The sequence below is a fragment of the Helianthus annuus genome, chromosome 16 (genome assembly GCF_002127325.2).
Source record: "Helianthus annuus cultivar XRQ/B chromosome 16, HanXRQr2.0-SUNRISE, whole genome shotgun sequence".
Classification (NCBI taxonomy): Eukaryota; Viridiplantae; Streptophyta; class Magnoliopsida; order Asterales; family Asteraceae; genus Helianthus; species Helianthus annuus.
In genome coordinates, this window is record NC_035448.2 from 41,609,593 (window position 1) to 41,635,391 (window position 25,799).

The window sequence follows — 25,799 nt, forward strand, 5'->3', positions numbered from 1 at the left end:
AACAGGAAGCAACCAACATTAAATATGTCGCACAAACAGCCGAAAACAGTATGAAATCCAGAACGAGTGGCGAAGAAAATTTTGAACAGATTCAAATGTTTACATCCCACACAAATTTATATATTCTTTTACTCCTGTTCATTACCTATGAACATCTAATGGAGCCCACTAGTGATTCCTCAAATCGCTTTCAGAATAGCTTTCATTTCTTGAAAACCACAAAGGGTTTCATAATTTCTCTTGGTATCAATAAAAGACGGACTTGTAGACTCTAGAGACAGAACTAAACCGTTATAAATAAGTAATGGTGTTTGACGCCCCCTTTTCTCAAACCACCACGGTTCAACAGAAAATTAGCTTTGGCGCTCGTTAAGGGGGTGACGCTGACGCCCTAAACTTTGGCGCCCATTAAAAGTGGTTCGGCGTGGTCATTGGCGAAGCTTGAGATTTCCGACCAAGGGATTGTAGACGTATATACCTAAAAAATTCTATGCGAAAACTATATACCGGACACTACTGAATAAAAAGTTCAGGGGGTCGGGCGCCCCCCGGCCCTTCTATCATGCGCCTCTGCGCGTGGTATATGGCCGCTCGATAGGGTGAAGTGGAAGTGGTTTACACCCAATACAAATAACCTAAGATTGAATGAGTTGTAAAAGTCAATTTAGGAAACTGTTCCATGGTGCTAGTTTTTTGCGGATGATATTGTGTTAGTTGCGGAGAGTAAACATAGCCTAAATGCGAAGTTAGAGGCGTGGCGAGCAACTTTGGAAGGAAAAGGTTTAAGGATAAGTCGGGCTAGGACCAAGCACCTTTATTGTGATTTCAGTGGTGCGGATGATAGAGAAGACACTGAGATCACCACAGAGGGCCAAGCGGTTCCGCATGCAACCAAGTTCAAGTATTTAGGGCCATTTGAACAAAGGGATGGGGAGATAGATAGTGACGTAACGCATCGAGTCCAAGCTGGATGGTGTAAGTGGAAAGAAACCACTGGAGTATTGTGCGACAAAAGGTTTCCATTTAAACTAAAGGGGAAGTTTTATAGGGTTGCATACTTGAGTTAGACTGGCCCTTAGGGGTGCAAACGAGCCAAGTGGCTCGCGAACTACTCGAGATCGGCTCGAGAAAAAGCTAGAAACGAGCCGAGCCTTATCGAGCCCGAGCCGAGCTTGAGCCTCAAAACAAAGCTCGTTTGTTTATCGAGCCCGAGCTCGAGCCTCATATGTGAAGCTCGTTAGGCTTGTCGAGCATTATCGAGCCTTAGTTTAAACGAGCCGAGTCGAGCCGAGCTTATTTAAACTTGTTTACAAGCCGATCTCGAACCTAAAAATAAGCTTATTTAGTAAACGAGCCCGAGCCCGAGCTTTACTTATCGAGCTCGCATGCCTAAAAAGTCTATTATTTATATTATTTTTATTTAATATACTAATTAATAGATAATAAACGAGCTGAGCTCAAGCTTGATAAAATACAAACGAGCCGAGCTCGAGCTTTGAAAACAAAGCTCGAATCGAGCCGAGCTCGAACCCGAGCTTTCATAAGTTAATCGAGCTTGAGCTCGAGCCTGGCCGAGCTCGGGCTCGGCTCGGCTCGTTTGCACCCTTACTGGCCCTGTTATATTGATCAAATTGTTGGGCCATCAAGAAGACGCAAGCGTGTAAGCTGGAGGTAGCAGAGATGAGGATGTTGAGGTAGATGTGTGGACACACTATGATAGACATGACAAGGTTGAGATGGTTTGGGCATGCTAGGAGGAGACAAACGACAGCCACAGTTAGATGCGTACTCAATGTAGAGGGGAGGAGGAGTAGAGGCAGGCCAAAGTTGACGTGTGAAGAGCTGATTAGGAAGGAATTGTTAGATTGCACCCCTCTGAGGACATGGTCTAGCATAGGAGTTCGTGGATACGTAGGATTAATGTTAAGGACTTTTAGGAGGATAGTATGGTTTAGCTTGAACTCATTATTTAGGAGCTTAGGATGTTGGTTTTAGGAGCTTAGAATGTTGGTCTTTTCTTAGGAGCGTAGCGTATCGATATGTTTTGGTAGCTTTTGCGTGTTATTGCTTGTCTGTGTGTTTTTATTTGTTTTTTGTCCCTGTTATTTGCTTTCAGTAATTGCCTGCTTGGTAGTTTGCTAAGAGTATCTTTAGAGCACTATGTTTTATGTTGTTTTGTATGAGTAGTTGTGTGTCCATGTATGTTTTTATGTGACTTTGATATCTAGATATGACTTTGGAGCTGGGTTCTCACTGAAAGCAGTTTTTTTATCCTTTGGGATAAAGGTAAGATTTGCCTACATTTCACCTTCCCCAGACTCTAACAATAGCTTTGCTATATGAGGGATTTAATGGGTACAATTGTTGTTGTTAAGGTTGAAGGCTCTAGTCTATGACAGATAAATTTGTAAATATAAAAGAAAGATTAGAAGGTATCCAAGTTAACAAGAAAATTGAAATTATTATTAATTAAATATCTATAATAATGCATGTGATTTTTTCTTTTCCTCTTTACTTCACAATTTATGAAAGTAACAAAATACCTTAAATTTGATTCATTTTAAGCTATGATACATGTTATTATTTTAGATATAACAAATATATCTATTTTAATTTAACTTTAGGGTAAATTACTTTTTAAGTCCCTGTGTTATATGAGTTTTAACTACTTGAATTTAAAAACAAAAAGTTTAACGACCTGAGTCCCTATAAGCATTTTCTTTAACCATTTGAGTCCAAATTTCTATCACTGTTAGAATTTTTTGGTTAATTATTATTAAATGACCAAAATACCCTCATAATTAAAAAATTAAAAAAAAAATTCGCAGTCTCTCTTAATTCTTATATCCCCTTGTCTCTTTCTCTCTCTAAATTCTCATCTTTATCTCTCCCACTCATCTTTCTTTCTCTCTTTAGACCACCATCAACAGCATCACCGTCACCACCACAGCCACAGCCACCGCCGTCTCACCTTAATTCTAAATGGAGATTCTTGTCAACCTTCAGGATTATAATATTGATGGTTTATTGTTCTGTTTCCCTATAAATTAATACACCATTTATGAAATGTCGATGCACACCTTTCTTGATTTGTTAAAATTTCCTTGTAAACAAATCACCATTTCTGCCATTATAGTAGTTGAAAAGTGTTCCAAATTAAATTACAATTTAGGATATAAAAAGTTCAACATAAAATGACCATACCAACAGAAATGGATGCTAACTTTAAGCTCCATTTTTAACTTTAACCACCACCACCACAACCAAAGCCACAACCACCACCATCAACAACCACCACCGTTTCCAACCACCACCACAACCACCACCGTCTCCAACCAGCACCTTAACCAAGGGTGGAAGCACAACGAAGTTAGTGGCAAAGTACAGACCCGCTGTCCCGATTTTGTCAGTGGTGGTCCCTGTTTTGTCGACCGACTCGTTTGACTGGACCTGTAGTGACAAGGCACCACCTAGGCAGAGTCTTGTGTACAGGGGATTGGTTCCGCTTCTTGCTGAAGGCTCGGCTAAAGCTACTGATGCTGAATCTACTGAGGTGATTTTGGAAGCGGCTTTAAAGTCGGCAACTGCGAGAGGGCTTTACAAAGCCAAAGCCTGTTGATTTGTAGCTAACAATTTGGAAAAAATCAGAAATTAGGGTTTCTTTTTCTAGGGTTTCATTGAAATTTTGTTGGATAGGTGGAGAGAGAGAGAAGCGACAGTGACATTCTCCGGCTGTCGGCGTGGTGGTTGACGGTGCGGTGGAGATGGTGGTGGTGCAGTGGTGGTTGACGGTGCGGTGGAGATGGTGGTTGTGCAGTGGTGATTGACAGTGCGGTGGAGATGGTGGTGGTGCAGTGGAGATGGTGGTGGTACAGTGGTGGCGCGGTAGTGTTAATGGTGGTGGTAGGGGTCTGAATGAGAGAGATAGAGAGGAGGGATGGTGTGTGTGCAGGTAGATGTGTGTGATGTGTGTGTACGTGTAAATAACAATATATATAATTTATTTTATATATAATACTAGGTTATAACCCCGTGTATTACACGGGTTGAATAAATGTAATTTTATATATTAAATAACAAAAAGTTATATCTTTATGAACCCCTATATTGTACGGGTTAAATAAGTATAATTTTATATATCAAATAATAAAAAATAGTTATATCTTTAAAAACTATGTGTATTACACAGATTAAATAAATGTAATTTTGTATACTAAATACTAAAAACGTCGTATCTTTAAAAAAACTCATGCATAATCGGGTTGAATAAATCTACCAAATAATAAAAATATTACATCGTTAAAAACCCCGTATGTTACACGTGTTGAATAGATCTAAAAAAGAGTTATATATTTAAAAACCATGTGTATTACACATATTAAATAAATGTAATTTTGTATATTAAATACTAAAAACGTCATATCTTTAAAAAACCCGTGTATAGTCGGGTTGAAAAATCTACCAAATAATAAAAAAATTGTATCCTTAAAAACTTCGTGTATTACACGTGTTAAATAAATCTAATTTTACATAGCAAATGATAAAAAGTTATATCTTTAAAAACTTCGTGTACTACACGTGTTATATAAATGTAACTTTGTATAGTAAATAATAAAAAAAGTTATATTTTAAAAAACCCCGTGTTTTACATGACTTGAATAAATATAATTTTGTATACACTAAATAATAAAACAATATATCTTTAAAAACCTCCTTTATTCCACGGGTTGAATAAATATCATTTTTAAATATTAAGTAATAAAAAAGTTATATCTATAAGAACCATATTGTACAGGTTGAATTAATGTAATTTTATATACCAAATAATAAAAAAAAAGTTATATCTTTAAAACCACGTGTATTACACGAGTTGAATAAATGTAATATTTTTTTATCAAATAATAAAAAAGTTATATCTTTAAAAACACCCGTGTATTCACGGCTTGAATAAATATGATTATATATACCAAATAAAGAATATTATATTTATAAAAACTAATGGATATATACTCGGTACGCGATAGATATGGTGATTGCGGAGATGATTATTGAAAAGAAAATGCAGTGGTCAAACATGTTATTCAAGAAACAAATAAGCAGTCATTTGAGTGATAAAATATAAATTATATTTAAAAAACCTGTAATAAATCAAATTTTATATATAAAGTAATATTGAAAGTTATATACAATTTGTTAAAACTTATGTAACAAAATCGATAAAATAATATTTGTAATAATGAAAATAAAAATAAATAATATAGAGCAAACTGCCATTTTGGTCCATGAGGTTTGGTCACTTTTATCAGGTTAGTCCAAATTTGAAACCTTTTGCATTTGGGTCCCTGTGGTTTCACTTTTATTGCCATTTTGGTTCAAAAATGAAATCGGCTCATATTTCTCAAATTAATTCCTGCTATTTTGTTTTCAAATTTGGACTAAAGTGAAACCTCAAGGACCAAAATGAGAGTTTACTCAATAATATATTAATACAAAGTTTGGTTTTGGTGATAAATAATTTGGTTATTTAAAAATATCTTAAATTAATAATATTTAGTAGGAGAGTTATCTATAATTAATTAGAAGAGATTAAATTAAATAATAATTATCCATAAGATATTAAACTAAATAATATTTTGTATGAGGGTTATCTATAATTAATTAGAAGAGATTAAATTAAAACAATAATTATCCATAAGACATGGCCTAATATGATAACAAATGTCCCTAGAATGATTTCTTTTATTATATAGTATAGATTAAAATATTTATGCATTAAAGACTTGTTTCTTATACTCTTATGCATACAAGACTTGTACTTTGTGTGTAAATGACCAAATTACCCTTGTAGTTAACAAATTCGGTGGATGGAGTTAGAAATTTAGACTCAAATAGTTAAAAAAAATGCTTATAAGGACTCAGGTGTTAAACTTTTTGCTTTTAAACTCAAATAATTAAACCTCATAAAACAAAGGACTCAAAAAGTAATTTACCCTTAACTTTATAATGTTTTCATGCGTCCTCACAAAGTGGACAAAAAATAATATATATGAAAAAAAGACACTATATACTAGAGTTGCTCTAAAACATTATTATTACTATTACTATTAAAGTAAACTGTCATTTTGGTACTTAATGTTTGGTCACTTTAATCCAAAACTAAAACCTTTTAAATTTGGATCACTGTGCTTTTACTTTTATTGTCATTTTGGTCTAAAAATGAAATCACCTGATATTTAGCTAATAAAATCCTGTTATTTTGTCCTTTTCCTCAGGGGCAAAATGATCAATATAAATTTATTATAACACATTATTAATTAAATTATTTAAAGAGACTCTTAATTAAATTAAATATCCCCCTTCACCTCATAAAGCTCAGATGAATTCTCATTCACAAACAGTGAGGACGAAATGGCTGTTCATAAATCATCTCATTCACACTCAACTCAACAATGGCAGATGAATTCTCATTCACAGATAGTGAGGACGAAAGAGCTGTAGAAGTTATTCTCTTTCAAGCACTGGACCACTCCGTTCTCAAACAAATTGCCGCCATCAACTCCTCTTCTTTCTCCTCCAAAGATAACCTCCCTTTTGACCTCAGAAACCGTTTTCGTAACCTCAAATCCCTTCCAACCGCCACCGCCGCCGGTGCTCGCTTTCCACCTTCTAAATCCAAATCCTTCACACCTCGATCCGGCACCGACTCCGTTGATTTTGATTTGGATCTGAAAAACTGTTCCTATAAACCGTCTCCGTTCACCGGCGATCCTAAACAACGTTCCGAAGAATATTCAGATGAGAAAAAGGCTCAAATTCGAGATCAAAACTGAAATCGGAGATCATCGTGGCGAAGATAATCGTAGTTGGGAGGGTTTGGGAGAAGATTTTTGGGGAAGATGAGAATTCATATGAGCTTTATGAGGTCAATGGGGATATTTAATTTAATTGAGAGTCTTTTTAATTAATTTAATTAATAATGTGTTATAATAAATTTATATTGATTATTTTGCCCCTGAGGAAAAAGACAAAATAACAGGATTTTATTAGTCAAATATCCGGTGATTTCATTTTTGGACCAAAATGGCAATAAAAGTGAAACCACATGGATCCAGATTTAAAAGGTTTGAGTTTTGGACTAAAGTGGCAAAAGTAACCAAACCTCAGGGACCAAAATGGCGGTTTACTCTTGCTATTATTATTATCTACGTTTGATATCTCGGTAAAAAAGTCGAAAACACAAATAACAGCTCTTATGGACAGATGTTATGCCGGCCACATGTCAAGGCTCTACAAACATCCCCGCTTCCTCGCTCCACATTTGTATGACCTTAACTGGTTCAAAGTAGACACATTTTACATGAAAATGCTACATCAGTTTTCGTTTTCCTCTGACAATACCCACACCCAAGCAAGGACATCAACAATCATGTGCGAGTACGAGTTGTTTTGCTCTACAAAAACTCTTAACACTCACTTTGGGGTTCTTGTGTATGTTGATGATACAATAACATGTTAAAACTTGATATATTACATGGAATCAACTTTGAGTTGATTACACATGTATCCGGTTTCTGCAAGAAGTTTCTCCTATTTGTTATACAACACATGTCGTAATGTGTGGAACTGTGGATCCTAGATCATAAATGTTGCGTTGGAGACTACAAATCATTTTGGTTTCATTTATTTTGTTTTTTTCCCTTCTTTTCACTCTTTCTTTTTTGTTTCTTTTTTTTTTTTTATTTTTCATAACAAAATAGTTTATTTGAACACCATCACATAATACTAATTATCGAACATCACGTAATCCATATGGTGAAACAAAGATGTGAACGAAACACGCCAGGAGAATCAAACAACGGGTCACACGCTCATATCTCATAACATGTTTTTGATATAATAACATCATTAATGCTATCCAATTGCAAGTATGTTGTGAAAGAGCAAACAAACTATGTCAAGACCTTACTAATTAACTAACTTTAAAGAGCTTTAGATATTTACAAGTTACCATTCACTTCCTCCCCCCAACAATACACCTTGCAACTTTCTTATGCACTTAAAATGTGATAAGTATGCAATATGACAAAATATACTATCCACACGGGGGTCCTCATGGAAGTAAAAGTTCTTCATACCTCGCACCTGAACACCAACCCTTTCTTATCCAATGGATCTTTTGTATCTAGAGTTGGGTCCTCTCGGATAGTGGGAGATAAAGTGATCATCTCATCATTAAGTACATTGGGTGGCATGTGTCTCCTTTGAATGCCTCCTCGAATGTGTCCTAGTACTTGACATCACATGATCTAAATTTAGTAATCATCTTACCCTTTCCGATGATATGAACCGAGTGTTAGAAAACCCAATTACCCAGATTGTCTATGAGAGGACCTGAATTCAGTGGCGAACCAAGGAACTATTTTCAAAGGGTGCGAATGAGGGGTTTCACCAAAATTTCAAGATGTGCGACGCTGATTTTAGCCTAAAATATACACAAATTTTTTTAGAGGGTGTGCTCGCCCACCCAAGGGCACACTTGGGTCCGCCCATGCCCGAATTACATCCAAAAACCCACATATAAATGATTAAATAATCTAATCATCTTACCCTTTCCGATGATATGAACCGAGTGTTAGAAAACCCAATTACCCAGATTGTCTATGAGAGGACCTGAATTCAGTGGCGGACCAAGGAACTATTTTCAAAGGGTGCGAATGAGGGGTTTCACCAAAATTTCAAGATGTGCGACGGTGATTTTAGCCTAAAATATACACAAATTTTTTTAGGGAGTGCGCCCGCCCACCTAAGGGCACACATGGGTCCGCCCATGCCCGAATTACATCCAAAAACCCACGTATAAATGATTAAATAATCTATTTTAAATAGTAGAGATATAAAAAGATTTCTTGGGTTATCGATAAGCCATTTTTCCTACTTGAACAATGAGATTTTGATTTTTGAAGATGAAAAGTAAGTAATTTAGACACCATGTATAACAAAAGAGGCATAAACATAGTAAATATGATTGCTTTTTCCTACTAATAAAAGAGGCATAAACATAGTAAATATGACTGCTTTTTCCTACTAATACACAAAAGTTAGATAGAGTAATGAACTTGCTTTGCGTAGTCTTTTGTATATAAAAGACATATAAACAAATAAAACATATAAACGAAGTTGATATGGGAAATAATGTCATGTTTTATGGGTTTGTGTTAGTTTTAAAAGAATGCCTATACATATATATAAAGTTACTATACGAATTAATGCATTTCATGTCTATAGAGAGAATAGAGATAATATTTTGGTCTATATCATCATTTACACCAAGAAAGCCATATGCTTTGAAACAAATTTGTACAGTTTGAGAAGGGGTTTTGATTGATACAAAAAATAAATTTCTACGTACTTCAACCAGTATGCCGTTAGATAAGGCCATACATAACATAAAACTCACACTTGAAATGGGTGGACAATTAGCTAGAGTTGTGGGTGCTCTAGCGAAACTAATTGCAAAAGAAAAGAAATGTGCCACATTAAAATTACAAATTGGGGAGATTCATTTAATATCCAAAAACAACTTAATAACTTCATCTAAGATCATGTGTAGCGGTAATGGTTACCGAGTGACACGTTAATGTCACGTAGGCAGTGAGGCTCTCAATAACTACCTAGGGAACTATATGTAGCGGTAATGATTAGTGAGTGAATAAATAAGTGTGATATGTAATTATTTGGTTGGCTAAAACTTTTTTAAAAATCTCTCTCTCTCTCTCTCTCTCTCTCCCAATAAGCTTGCGCTTGTCATTGCAATGGTGCCACCACCCATAAGACTACGCGGTATGGGGCACCACTCCCATGCCACCTCAGCAAAAAGGACACAATAGTGCCCCCTACCATACCACCAGCGCTATCATGGGGGCGCTATTGGTGGTTTGTGATTGCAATTGCGTCGAATAGCGAAGGAAATTCTTGGGGCCTGCTTAATCTAGTTGTTGAATAACGACTACTTTCAAAGAAAAATCATTAAAAAAACTCATAACACACATATCACATAGCTGTTGAATAACGGCTACTTTCAAAGAAAAATCATTAAAAAAACTCATAACACACATATCACATAATCCACCCACTCTCTCAAACACACTCTCACAAAACCTATAAACCTATATTTATTTTTACATAATGACTTCAAGTTCTGAGACGTCATCCGACTCTCCAACCAACTCGGGTATGCTTGATGATTTGCTTATTGTCGTGGCACCAGGGGTCATTCAATTTTTAAAAGACGAAGATGAAATGTCAAAACCACGACGTACTAGACATCCGCGTCTTGAACGAGACCAGATTGGTGCGCACAACCGTTTGGTGAGTGATTACTTTGCTGAAAATCTATTATATGATGATGAACAATTTCGACACCTCTTTTGTATGAGTGACGTGGTGGAGCGTGGGTATAAATTTTAGATATATTTTAAGCACTTTTTACTCGTGGATCAAGCTTTAAATTTATAAAACACGATACAATACTACTACTCTACACGCGTTAGGACAAGTGCACCCATCGTAGACGTAGTATAGTGATGGTAAGATACCGAGTTCGTCCAAGGACACAAGAGCTTTTAATACCGGCTTATCGTTAACGTCTAATCTAACCAAATTTTAAAAGTTTTGAAAGTTTTAAAAGATAAAATAGAAAATAAAAACGTAAATGAAAGGAAAAACAAAAAGACAAGAAGAAATCACTTGGTTCCAACTCCTCTTTTATGTATCCTTTGATGATTTCCACACTTTGGGCTTTTTAAGATATTATCTTAGTTATAGTGGCGTGCCCCTCTTGTGAAGGCGATGCTACCCTCAACTATATTGGTCTGAGTCAGCAGGGATACAGTCCCGCAAGGTCGGATTATTGAAAGATAATTAAATAAGGAGTAAATTGCCATTTTAGTCCCTGAGGTTTGTCCAAATTTGCTATTTTAGTCCAAATAGTTTTTTTCCCTCTGGGTCCCTGACTTTTCCCATTTATTGCCATTTTGATCATGTTGCCTAACTCCATCCCAAAACCCCATTTTTAACTAGGGGTATTTTGGGGATTAACTTTAAAAATGTTTTTACTTGCAGTTTTGATCCATTCTTTTACCAGTATATAAACACAATTTACCCCTTTTAAAACCCTTATTCACCCTAACCTACCATCTTCTTACACACGATCTTCAAAAATCATCCAGTAATCCTACATAATCACACAATTCCTCAGTCAAAGATTGAAAGCAAAAACAATGTGGAATGCTCGGCCTCCCGGTTCAACCTTTAATCCCGACGTCGATTATGGTATGTGCTAAAACCCACAAAATTAGTGTAATGATCCCCTATTTTGTTTGATTAATGTTGTTTAATGGTGTGTTTTGTTGTTGATTTTAGCTGACGAGCCAGACCTGTTCACATTTGAGATACATCATGGAGGGGAATTGATTGACTTTCCAGAATTTGGGTATGAGGGTAAAGTATCGTATATCAACAAGGTTAACCCTGACTACTTTTCTTTGATCATATTTAATGATATGATGTGTGAACTAGGTTACACAGAAGATAAACTAGGGGAATTAAGATACAACTTTAGGATTCCAGGAGAATGTTTTGAATTTGGTATAAGATCCTTAATAGGTGATAGTGATGTTATTAGGATGATAAAGTATACTCAAATCAACAAGGTCATTGAGGTGTATGTTGAGCATATTTGGGGTGTTAAAAACAAGTTGATGCTGCAAACTTTGGTGATGAATCACAAGTTGATCCAGCAAACTTAGGTGATTTAACACAAGCTGAAGTTCATGGTAAAGAAAAAGAGGTTGGGGATAATGAACAAGAGGTTAGTGCAGTAGATGTAAGCTCTGACTCTAATTCAGATGAAAGTGATGAAAGTGCTAATGTATTAGATGATGAACAGAGCAAAGAAACTGAGGTAACAAATGCAAAGTTTATTAATCCTGATGGTGGTGATGATCCTGATTACAGTGGTAATGAGTATGAGGGTAGTGATGAAAGTGAGGAGGGTAGTGATAAAGGTGAGGAGGGTGGTGATAAAGGTGAGGATAGTGATAAGGGTGAGGATAGTGAGGATCCTGATTACATAGTAGATGAGGAATACTTAGATGATGATGTTGATATGGATCAGGTTGACTTTAGAGCTGCTGTAGAATTTGATATCAGTGATGATGAAGGGGAGGATCAGGATGAGCAACAAGTTGATGACTTTGACTTATGACAATTTTGATAGTCTTAGTGATGAAGAGCATACAAGTATTAGAGATAGGGCAGTTAGGGGTATAAGGAAGAAGAAAAAAAGGCAACTGATGATTGCCAATTCTATGTTGGTCAGTGTTTTAATGATAAAGAGGACATTAGGCAAATGGTGAAACAATATGCAGTCCAGTCTAGAAGGCAGTTGTTTATCTATAGAAATGATAATGTTAGAATGAGGGTTCTTTGTCATGGAATTAATCCAAAATTAGGTAGTTGTGAAGCTGGTAGTTTTGGAGCTAATGTTAGTAAGGGCAAGAGAGTAAAATCTGGTGAAGATGAGTCACATGTGGATGTTGGTAGTTCAAGTGCAGTTAATAACGACAAGATAAGTAAAGGTGGTGGGCCCAAAACAAGACAAATATCTAAAAAGAAGAAGATTCCCTCTTGTCCTTGGACTTTGCATGTTTCCAAAGTTAAAGGGGAAGGCACATGGATGGTAAAGACATTTAATAAAGAGCATAATTGTTTACATACCCGAGATGTTTCTCTCTGCACAATTGGTTGGCTAGCAAAGGAAATTGAACCCATCATTCAAGTTAATCCAGAAATACCACTGAAGGCACTTGTAGATACAATACAAAAGAAGCATCAAGTTGAAGTGAGTTTTAATAAGATGTTTAGGAAAGGCAAAGGCAACCAAGAAGGTTCAAGGAGATTACTCAGATCAATACACTAAACTGAGATATTACTGTGAGGAACTTATTAGGGCAAATCCTGGTACCACTGTGAAAATTGAAGTTGTGAGGAACTTATTGGGGCCATTAAAGGCAGGGTTTAACAAGGCTGGAAGGGATCTACTTGGGCTTGATGGGTGTTTTTTAAAGGACCTTGGCCTGGACAGATTTTAACAGCAGTAGGGGTTGATGCAAACAATGGGATTTACCCACTTGCATATGTTGTGGTGGAGGCTACATCGAAATGGAAATTTCTCCTTTATAATTGATAGGCAAAAGGTATGTTTATTGTTTATTTAAATTAACCATTTCAGTCATCAAACTCACATGTTATCCAAATGATGTTTATTGATAACTATTGTAGGGTTTAATACCTGCCATTCAGCAAGTCTTTCCAAATGCTGAGCATAGATTCTATTTGCGTCATATTCATGAAAACATGAAACCAAGGTGAAAAGGTGCAGTTTATAAGAACCTGTTGTGGGCAGCTGCTAGTTTAACAACACCTCAGAAGTTTGAGAAGAATATGCAAGCAATCTTGAAGGAGGATGCAGACTTGTATAATTGGCTGAAGGAGATTCCATCTAAACATTGGTCAAGAGCATTTTTCAATGGTAGGTTCACTTGTTTTAATGCAACTGTTATTAACAGTTCACTTATTTAACTTGCCTTGTTGTTGACACAATGCAGAAAGGCCTAAGTGTGATGTCTTGTTAAACAACCTATGTGAGGTGTTCAACAGACAATTACTCATTCGTAGGGACAGACAATCATTACCTGCCTTGATTTCATTAGGGAATACATCATGAAGAGGATAATGGTAGTTCATAAGATGATAGGCAAGTCACAAGGACCATTAACTCCAAAGGCAACTCTGATATTTGAGAACATAAAAACTGAGGCTGCAAAGTACATAGCTATTTGGTGTAGCAATGGAAAGTATGAGGTAAGTTGCTCTTTACTCAATTAAACAGGCTTCAATGATCCCTTGCAGATATGTTAATCTGGTTATTTTGTCATTATAGGTTAGTGGTCATGAACTTGAAAAAGAGTTGTGAATCTTGTTGAAAGGACTTGTGGTTGCAGAAGGTTCCAGTTAACTGGCATGCCATGTAGGCATGCAGTGGCTTGTATCTAGAACAGGGCATTAAATGGAGAGGGTAGAGGTGTACCAGAAGAATGGGTGGACAAGGCCTACTGGCTAGAGACATGGAAAGATGTCTATAATCACACCATAGAGCCAATCAATGGTATGGATTTATGGCCTAAAATTCAATGCCCAACTACTTTAACAACCCCCATGTATCACAAGCCTGTTGGGAGACCCAAAAAGAAAAGAAAGAAATCTGTTGTGGAGTTGGAGGAGGTAAACCAGGTAATTGAAAAAAGTGGAAAAATGGCCAAAAAAGGGTATACAGTGACTTGTCTTACCTGTGGGCAAAAAGGTCATAACAGAAGGACCTGCACTAAAAGTAAGGGTGGCGAGGCTGCTGGTGCTGGACAGGATGGTTGGGAGGCTGCTGGTGCTGGACAGGATGGCGGGGAAGCTGCTGGTGCTGCTGGACATGATGGGGAAGTTGCTGGTGCTGCTGGACATGATGGTGGGGAGGATGGTGGTAATGTTTAGGCTGTTATGTATGGTTTTTTTGTGTTTAGGGTCTTTTGTTTGATATTAAGTCATTTTGAACAAGCTGTACTTTGGCTGTTTTGTATGGTATTTGCTGTGTCTAGGGTCTTTTGATTAGGGTATTCAACTTTGTGATGGTATGGTATTTGAACAAGTTTGTTGTCGTTTTTAATGGAACAACATTGTTATGCTATATTATTGTCTTTTGGTATGCAAAATGGTTTATTGTAGTCTTTTGGTATGCATCTAGGTTATTCAACTATACCAATGGCAAATTTGTGCCTATAAGTTTGATGCATTTGCATATTAAATGGTGTCATAAATGTTCATGCCAATGTGCATATAACTTCGACACATTTGCACATCAAATCTGCCTAAACTGATGTGCAAATGGTATCAATGCTGATCAAACCAATGGGCATATAACTTCGACTCATTTGCATATCAAATGTGCCTAAACTGATGTGCAAATGGTTTCGACACTTTGACCAATTTTCAAAACAAACAAGGTACTGCATTTCAACAATAATCTATACAAAAAGGCATTTCATTACATTAACAAGACAGTTGCATAACATTACTTGAAGACACTGCATTAAACACATGCTTGATACATCTCATACTACATTACATCCATTTGTTACTTACAAAAGAAGTACAACACTACAAACAAAAAATTCACCCCTAGAATCATCTTCAAAGTTGTGTTTTCTGATTTGAATCGTTGAGCAACTTCTTGCAATTTCCTGACTTCAGCAGCCGAATCACCTTGATTTTCCGAATTTATGGTTAGTGCTGGCACGTACAAAGGGAGCTCAGCCCAACAGATGAACCCACAACTTTTTCTTGGCTGATTGCAACAATGAAACCGGCGACCTGGATTTTGTGAGGTCCTCGAGGTACGAATCTTGGTCTCAAACCCACAAATACAGTATACCATGATGAATTCCAATTCAAGATCAAAATTTGATCAAAACCCTCTAAAATTAAGGTTCTATTTTGAACAGGGGATGGATGATGCGACTACTGTTAAGATGGAAGGTGGAAGAAGAAGAAGATGGAAGGTTAGGGTGAATTAGGGTTTTAAAAGGGGTAAATTGTGTTTATATATTGGAGTAAAAGAATGGATCAAAACTGCAAGTAAAAATATTTTTAAAGTTAATCCCTAAAATACCCCTGGTTAAAAATGGGGGTTTTTGATGGAGTTAGACAAAATGATCAAAATGGCAACAAAAGGGAAAAGTCAAGGACCGAGAGGGGAAAAACTATTTGGACTAAAATGGCAAATTTGGACAAACCTCAGGGACTAAAATGGCAATTTACTCTTAAATAAGTTATTAATGTGAAAAGTGGTAGGCCCCTCTTGTGAAGGAGATGTTACCCTCGTCCATATTGGTCTGAGTCAGCACAGATACAGTCCCGCAAGGACGGATAAAGTTTTAATAGTAGTTTATTTATAAGGGATTCAAGCCGCTCTTACTTTCCTCGATTTGATGCTATCTATCTCAAGGGAAGTCCTAATAAGCTTGAACCAAGTCCTCGCAGGATCTATACACTGAACGAGGCAAGAACTTTACCCAAACATCCTTCTAACCCCTTTCCAGGTAGTTAACATGCTTTATATAGACCGTAAAGACACGAATGAGTGAATCAACGAAACATGAAGAAATGTTTAACCAAAGTTCACTTTCAATATAAAAAAACTAGTTATTAAAGTCAGCAATACATACCCAATTAAAAAGTTGCCAAAGATTAGAAATCAAAAGTAATACATAAAAGCTTTGTCTTCTAACCCCTTTCCAGGTAGTTAACATGCTTTATATTATGATGCTTCTATTCAAGGTCTCGGTTACGTGCTGATGCAACGCGAGAAGGTGATAGCTTACGCTTCTCGGTAGTTGAAGGTTCATGAGAAGAATTACACGACTCACGACTTAGAGTTGGGGGGCCATGGTTTTCGCGCTAAAGATGTGGAGGCATTATCTGTACGGTACCAGATGCACTATCTATACCGATCACAGGAGCCTCCGGCATATTTTTGACCAGAAGGAATTGAATATGCGATAGTGTCGCTGGGTAGAACTCTTAAACGACTACGATTGTGCCATCAAGTATCACCCAGGCAAAGCTAACGTTGTAGCTGATGCCCTTAGTCGAAAGGAGACGAAACCTAAGCGTGTGCAAGCCTTACAACTCACTATTCACTCAAATCTTCCTGATCAGATCCATTCGGCTCAGACAGAAGCGTTGAAGGAAGAAAATCTTAAAGCTGAGTATTTGCGGGGCATGGAGAAACGACTCATGGAAAGATCTGACGGCATATATTATTTTATGGAACGGATATGGGTTCCTTTGTTTGGAAATCTTAGGGAGCTTGTGATGGACGAAGCACACAAGTCTCGATACTCTGTTCACCTAGGTTCGGATAAGATGTATCAGGACCTCAAAGTCTTGTATTGGTAGCCGAAGATGAAAGCTAACATCGCGACGTATGTGATGTGATACCCTAGGAAAACCAGGAAACCACGCAACTTAACTAGCTTCCTCAGTAACCACGTGCTAAATTTCGGGACGAAATTTTCTTAACAGGGGGAGAATGTGACAACCCTCATGATTCCATGTATCCGTACGATTAATTAATTGTTAATTAAAGTGCTTGGTGACTGTGCTGAATTACTTAACTGCTCTCTGATTATTGCATCATACTTACATGTGCTTTTAACATACTAGTCTTGTGCATAAAAATTGAGTAAATAATCCTGTATGCTTTCCCAAGTGTTGGGAATTAAAAATGTTACAAAAAGATATATAAAGAACACTTTACGACATAACTCAGCACTTTAACGAACCAGTATCTAACCAAACAACCGGACATTACCTGGAACACTAAAATATCGCAAGAAACATTGTGTTTTACTTTTCTGAGCTAGTTATGGTTCCCGAGCACTATAATACATTACACAATACATCTAACACACTAAACACAAGTATTACACTCAACACCCTACTAATTATCACCTTTTACCATAATAATTTACCTTTTACCCCCCCTTGTTATGACCATCCCCTAAGGGGACCCACCCAAAGATTGTTTAGATCTTTCATAATCTTCTCCTTGGAACTTGCATGATTCTCCTTGGAACTTGCAGGATCTTGTTTGTACTCTTGGTGGCATATGATCCATTGGTTAAAAGGTTTGGTGGAGTATTGGAACCAATCATCTCACCATCATCAACACCATAAAACTTCTTCTTTCCCTCTACAAAAAAAAAAGCTACGGCCGAACATACTCTCCCCACACTCACCACTTTTCATTTTTCATCCATTCATCCCAAGTGCAATACAAGGTGATTAACGAAGTTTGGTGAGCTCGGATCTTGAAGGACCTCTCTAGTGTGCTTTTATCCACTCATTTTTCATCTTGTTTCTTCCCTAGCTTCAAAGCTAGTAGTAAGTTCCTTTGATCTTCATTTGCTTCATATTTATGATGGTTAATAGTTAGACTATGATGAAAACTTAAGAACACTAAAAGATCATATGCAAAAGTCTTGAACATAAAGCTAACTTAATGATGAAATATTGTTAAAATGAAGAAGTAATGATATGAATGATGTTGTCTTGTATTGTTGATGATTTCTTGTTGCTTGTTTGTTGATTACTAGAGATATGATGTTAAACATCATGGTCGAAACTTGTTAAAGTAAGATTAAAAGCTTAAGTTAACAAGTTAGGAGGTGATTAGTGATTTCCATAAAAGAATCACCTCCATGTTTAAGCACGAACTTGGTAACAATATGTTTTCTTGAAAAATTAGTAAACAAAGTAAGTTGGTGATCGTATGGATCCGAGGTTTACAAATGGTTTTTCCTAAATAAACCAAGAGCAGAAGATGATTTTGAAAGGTTATGACTTTTGTTAAACCTACACTATTTTAGTAACAAAATAAGCGTAGAAATATTTTTAGAACAAGAAGATCCAATAAATACACATTTTTGCAAAATGAGTTTACAAGTTGTAAACATCTAAAAATCCCGAGAATGAGATTTTAACAAAAGTAAACACACTTTGGAGGGTAACTAAACCCACTAAACACCCCACTAAGTTACTACGCGTTTTTATGAAAAACCAAGTTCATGTTGTATGTAAAGTGCATTCTTTTTGCACTTGACTAGTGTAATGTTGTTTAGTAACTTGTCGTTGATTGATTGAATGAATTTTTGAAAAGAAAATGATATGCTAATACGCATGGACACCTCCATTTACAAAGGAAACTCTGGCGAAATTTTCTAAGAATTTCAACACTTAGAAAATATCTTTCTAAACAAGCGTTACTGTAATGCCCATAAATGTAAAATCATTATTCTAGAAAAAAATAGTAATTTATAAATTAACCACTAGAAAACCCTAATTAAGACACCCAAGCATGTCAATCAAGCAGGTAGGTAGGCATGTCAAGCAGGTAGGTAGGCATGTCAAGCAGGTAGGTAGGCACGTCAATCAAGCAGGTAGGTAGGCATGTCAAGCAGGTAGGTAGGCATGTCAAGCAGGTAGGTAGGCACGTCAATCAAGCAGGTAGGTAGGCATGTCAAGCAGGTAGGTAGGCACGTCAATTTAGCAGGTAGGTAGGCACGTCAATCAAGCAGGTAGGTAGGCATGTCAAGCAGGTAGGTAGGCACGTCAATCAAGCAGGTAGGTAGGCACGTCAATCAAGCAGGTAGGTAGGCATGTCAAGCAGGTAGGTAGGCATGTCAAGCAGGTAGGTAAGCATGTCAAATTTCTGGCTATAAATAGCCGACTTTGGCACTTGATTTCTGGTGTCAAAGCGACGGAAATTCTCTGAACATACGTCGAATTAGAGTAGTTACAATCCAATTAAACACACACGAATCACGAAGTGCTGCCGCAATCAGGGTAATTACTCGATCGCTATTACGATTCATTTCCGGGATCAATATGTCCAAAGAATGTCTAAGTGCCGCCCACATTGGGTTATGCTTTGTCGTTTGTCGATAATTCGATAAATGAGTTGAAGCATTATACTTTGTCGTTTGTCGATAATTCGATAAATGAGTTGAAGTATTATACTTTGTCGTTCGTCGTTAATTCGATGGATGAAGTATCGCACTTTGTCATTTGTTGTGAAGGTTTAATCTCGTGAGTTATCGTAAAAGCTGTATTAGTTAATTACCTAGTTTGTGTGCAAATTAGGTTAAGAGGATAATCAGTAAGCTAAACTCTGTCCGTATGAATCTACAATTGGAAACAAGGTAGCATCACTTGGAAATTTTAAGGTACGGATAGGTTCCTTCCTTTCGATCTATGTTGTTTTTATAAAAGATCCCTTATTTCGATTTATGTCATTTGAGTATAAGAATTTCGTATCAAGATTAAGTCATGATTTTAAGTTCCGTATTAGGATTAAGTTATGAATTCCGTACGGATAGATTCCCTTCGTTCGATTTCTGTCATTTTTCTATCGATTGTACGCATAAATTCTTTTCTTCCGATTTATGTCGTTTGAATATAAGAATTCTGTATTAAGATTAAGTTATAAGTTATAAGTTCTGGATGGATAGAATTCCTTTCTATCGATTTATGTCCGTTGGGTACGGGTAGAATCCTTTCTTTCGATTTATGTCGTTTTTATAAGAATTCTTTTCTTTCGATTTATGTCGTTTTTATAAGAACCCTTTCTGTCGATTTATGTCCGCTGGGTACGGATAGAATCCCTTTCTTTTGATTGATGTCGTTCCTGAATTTAAGTTTCCATATTAAGATTAAGTTATGAAATAAGTTATAGATTCCGTATTAAGATTTAGTTATGAAACATGTGTTGAAAGTTACAAACGTTTTGAAAAGGTTTTGTTTTACATCAGTTATTTAGAAAATGGTTTATTTTATACAAGTTTCATTTCCTACTCTAGTGGTTCCTTATTAACGAGTCAAGGTTTTATCTTGTTTCGTTTAATAAACCACATTTTGGGGACGAAATTGTCAAGATAGGATTGATAACCATACCTTGATGACTGGTTCCACTCTTATATTTTCAATCTCGCCAAAGATTCGTATTTTACAAGTTACAAGTTAAATATCTTAAGACTTATAAGTTATAAGTAAATAAGTTACAAGTTTAATATGATATATAAGTATTATGTTACTCAAGTCAAATTGTTTTAAATTACTATGTCTTGTTTTTAAAACTCCTCACGTCTTTGATTATCGATTCATTTGACAGTCCGTTCGATTCCTATTCTAATCATTTAGTTTCATGTCATGCGATAGTTTTTCTGTTAAGTTGTACTCATTATCGCATGTTCCAATATATGTTCCGTTCTGTTCTGAAAATAAGTTTTATAAGTTATGTGAATAAGACCATTTGTACTCTGATACCCTGAGTATCGCTTCTCGTGGAGTGTCCCACGAGCATGTTGTTGTGGCATCAACATCATGTGCTCCATCCGTGACGGAGAGATAAGTTCACGGCGTCTCTTAAGTACAAGTGTGGTACATAAGACTATTAGGAGGCGTATGGATCGATCCTAGGATTTAAGTATAAGTATAAGGAGGTGGATAACGGGTATGCCAATTCGCCATCTCATGTGATAATTATGCAGGAGTAGCTACCTGTGTATTGTCACGTTTTAAGTTTGCTCATGGGTACATCCGTAAGATATGATTATGAAATTAAGTTATTTGCATCGTCAACTTCCATCCGGTTATCAAAATAAAATAAGCTTTTGTTTTCCTCTATCCGCACACTGGGCAAAACTTTCGAAATTTTGCTCAGACGTACGTTTTTTGTTGTTGTTGTTTTCTTCTTTACGTCAGGTTATCAAGACAAGCTGGGACAGAATATGAAAGAGTGCTCGAGTGTTTAGAAAAGATGGTAGAAATAATTATAATGGATTAGATATCCTTCATTAAGCTGTAAAGCCTTGTAATACATTTAAGTATAAATGGAATTATGACTTTTTGTTTCTGCTACCGTTATTGTGACACGCCGGCCCGTTCTGGGACGGGGTGTTACAGCTATGGTATCAGAGCAAAGGCTCTTTCCTGTAGAAAACTTGAAGATAGTAATTAATACCTATGAGGAATGGGTATATATCTATGATAGGATTCAACTTGATCTCTTATTTGGTTTAACTCCTATGTCTATTCTTATAGATGCCTCCTTGTCGTCCGCCACGTAGGAGTACTCTTACCTTAGTTATGAATTTCAGATACACATGTGTGGTTAGGAGATTCTGGTTATATAAGTTAGTAACTCTGCTATAAAAGTTTCGTTTCTGTTACCTATGCAATAGGTTATATTCTTGTTTGAAAAATTTCGAGGACGAAATTTCTTTTAAGGGGGTAATAGTTGTAATGCCCATAAATGTAAAATCATTATTCTAGAAAAAAATAGTAATTTATAAATTAACCACTAGAAAACCCTAATTAAGACACCCAAGCATGTCAATCAAGCAGGTAGGTAGGCATGTCAAGCAGGTAGGTAGGCATGTCAAGCAGGTAGGTAGGCACGTCAATCAAGCAGGTAGGTAGGCATGTCAAGCAGGTAGGTAGGCATGTCAAGCAGGTAGGTAGGCACGTCAATCAAGCAGGTAGGTAGGCATGTCAAGCAGGTAGGTAGGCACGTCAATCAAGCAGGTAGGTAGGCACGTCAATCAAGCAGGTAGGTAGGCATGTCAAGCAGGTAGGTAGGCATGTCAAGCAGGTAGGTAAGCATGTCAAATTTCTGGCTATAAATAGCCGACTTTGGCACTTGATTTCTGGTGTCAAAGCGACGGAAATTCTCTGAACATACGTCGAATTAGAGTAGTTACAATCCAATTAAACACACACGAATCACGAAGTGCTGCCGCAATCAGGGTAATTACTCGATCGCTATTACGATTCATTTCCGGGATCAATATGTCCAAAGAATGTCTAAGTGCCGCCCACATTGGGTTATGCTTTGTCGTTTGTCGATAATTCGATAAATGAGTTGAAGCATTATACTTTGTCGTTTGTCGATAATTCGATAAATGAGTTGAAGTATTATACTTTGTCGTTCGTCGTTAATTCGATGGATGAAGTATCGCACTTTGTCATTTGTTGTGAAGGTTTAATCTCGTGAGTTATCGTAAAAGCTGTATTAGTTAATTACCTAGTTTGTGTGCAAATTAGGTTAAGAGGATAATCAGTAAGCTAAACTCTGTCCGTATGAATCTACAATTGGAAACAAGGTAGCATCACTTGGAAATTTTAAGGTACGGATAGGTTCCTTCCTTTCGATCTATGTTGTTTTTATAAAAGATCCCTTATTTCGATTTATGTCATTTGAGTATAAGAATTTCGTATCAAGATTAAGTCATGATTTTAAGTTCCGTATTAGGATTAAGTTATGAATTCCGTACGGATAGATTCCCTTCGTTCGATTTCTGTCATTTTTCTATCGATTGTACGCATAAATTCTTTTCTTCCGATTTATGTCGTTTGAATATAAGAATTCTGTATTAAGATTAAGTTATAAGTTATAAGTTCTGGATGGATAGAATTCCTTTCTATCGATTTATGTCCGTTGGGTACGGGTAGAATCCTTTCTTTCGATTTATGTCGTTTTTATAAGAATTCTTTTCTTTCGATTTATGTCGTTTTTATAAGAACCCTTTCTGTCGATTTATGTCCGTTGGGTACGGATAGAATCCCTTTCTTTTGATTGATGTCGTTCCTGAATTTAAGTTTCCATATTAAGATTAAGTTATGAAATAAGTTATAGATTCCGTATTAAGATTTAGTTATGAAACATGTGTTGAAAGTTACAAACGTTTTGAAAAGGTTTTGTTTTACATCAGTTATTTAGAAAATGGTTTATTTTATACAAGTTTCATTTCCTACTCTAGTGGTTCCTTATTAACGAGTCAAGGTTTTATCTTGTTTCGTTTAATAAACCACATTTTGGGGACGAAATTGTCAAGATAGGATTGATAACCATACCTTGATGACTGGTTCCACTCTTATATTTTCAATCTCGCCAAAGATTCGTATTTTACAAGTTACAAGTTAAATATCTTAAGACTTATAAGTTATAAGTAAATAAGTTACAAGTTTAATATGATATATAAGTATTATGTTACTCAAGTCAAATTGTTTTAAATTACTATGTCTTGTTTTAAAAACTCCTCACGTCTTTGATTATCGATTCATTTGACAGTCCGTTCGATTCCTATTCTAATCATTTAGTTTCATGTCATGCGATAGTTTTTCTGTTAAGTTGTACTCATTATCGCATGTTCCAATATATGTTCCGTTCTGTTCTGAAAATAAGTTTTATAAGTTATGTGAATAAGACCATTTGTACTCTGATACCCTGAGTATCGCTTCTCGTGGAGTGTCCCACGAGCATGTTGTTGTGGCATCAACATCATGTGCTCCATCCGTGACGGAGAGATCAGTTCACGGCGTCTCTTAAGTACAAGTGTGGTACATAAGACTATTAGGAGGCGTATGGATCGATCCTAGGATTTAAGTATAAGTATAAGGAGGTGGATAACGGGTATGCCAATTCGCCATCTCATGTGATAATTATGCAGGAGTAGCTACCTGTGTATTGTCACGTTTTAAGTTTGCTCATGGGTACATCCGTAAGATATGATTATGAAATTAAGTTATTTGCATCGTCAACTTCCATCCGGTTATCAAAATAAAATAAGCTTTTGTTTTCCTCTATCCGCACACTGGGCAAAACTTTCGAAATTTTGCTCAGACGTACGTTTTTTGTTGTTGTTGTTTTCTTCTTTACGTCAGGTTATCAAGACAAGCTGGGACAGAATATGAAAGAGTGCTCGAGTGTTTAGAAAAGATGGTAGAAATAATTATAATGGATTAGATATCCTTCATTAAGCTGTAAAGCCTTGTAATACATTTAAGTATAAATGGAATTATGACTTTTTGTTTCTGCTACCGTTATTGTGACACGCCGGCCCGTTCTGGGACGGGGTGTTACAGTTACAAGTATATTTTATAACTTGTGCTTCGAATATAAACTTCGCCATAATTTTTGGTAACAAAATACAAAGTGTCGGAGGTTGGTTTTTGTAAATAAAAATGGGTAAATATATATATTTAGAATATATATATCTTATACTAGAACACTTGTGTGGATACTTGTTTATTTGTGAGATAGTTATATTATTTTAGGGTAAAATAATGTAACTTAACAATATAACTTGACATTTGAGCTACGTGGTATGTGATAGAAGTAATGAGTAGATAAACCGTACGTAGGATACGTGTTATGCATGAGAAACTGATTGTTATCTGTACCTTATTAGGACGTGCTTGATTTCCTGATTTATTTGAGTAATTAATCTAACCGAGCAAACCGAGGTGAGTTCACACACTTTCTAAGGCATGGGATTCCCGGTGGTTGGGAATGAAGAATTAAAACGGAACCTACATATCCTCCTTGGGTAGGATATGTAGCGCCATCCTCCATGGGTAGAATGCCAATATTAATCTTGCGTATTCTCCTTGGGTAGAATATGTACGTTCGTCCTCCTTGGGTTGGACAATAACCTTAAAACTTACTAGAAAAAACTCTATCATGAAGTCCCTCATTTTATATCGACTTAATCGCCGAGGCCAATGGTGAGCGGGTCATTAGTTAATAGCGCTATTAGGTTTAACAAACCTCACACCGTGCCAGTCGGACGGGCGTGTACTAATGGACTATGGCAAACTGTCAGTGATGATAGACACTGACGTAGGGCACAACTTATTTTCGTTAGTAGTCGATATCATAACGGTCTAGTGGTTCACATGGGGAAGCCCCCACTAAATATGGTTTGGGAAAAGAGAAATTGGTTAAACATATTTTCAACTATGGGTAACCCCCACGGCAAGTAAGCCAACCAAACAGAAACTATGTTTTTGAAACAACTTAAAACTAAACAACCCAACCGTGAACTCACTCAACTTTGTTGTTGACTCGTTGTTACATGCCTTACAGGTCGTTAGATGCTTTTGGAGCTTGCACGAGGAAGAGGTCGTTGTGGGATATGGACTATTATGTCCGTGCTTAAATAATAAACGTTATGAATTTATGGAACTTATGTTTTGGTCTTTAAACTTATGAACTATGAACTTATGTTTTGGACTTGTGTTTTATGCTTCCGCTGCTAACTTAAAGTCGGTTACTTTCTTTTGGTCAC

General features: G+C 36.4%; 1 protein-coding gene across 1 annotated transcript; it reads left to right on the forward strand.

Moving 5' to 3' along the window:
• The first annotated feature begins 6,449 nt into the window (after positions 1 to 6,449).
• Positions 6,450 to 6,830, forward strand: LOC110919369. Its single transcript, XM_022163643.1, has one exon. The coding sequence runs from the start codon at positions 6,450 to 6,452 to the stop codon at positions 6,828 to 6,830; it is 381 nt and encodes a 126-aa protein (XP_022019335.1).
• Positions 6,831 to 25,799: the final 18,969 nt, after the last annotated feature.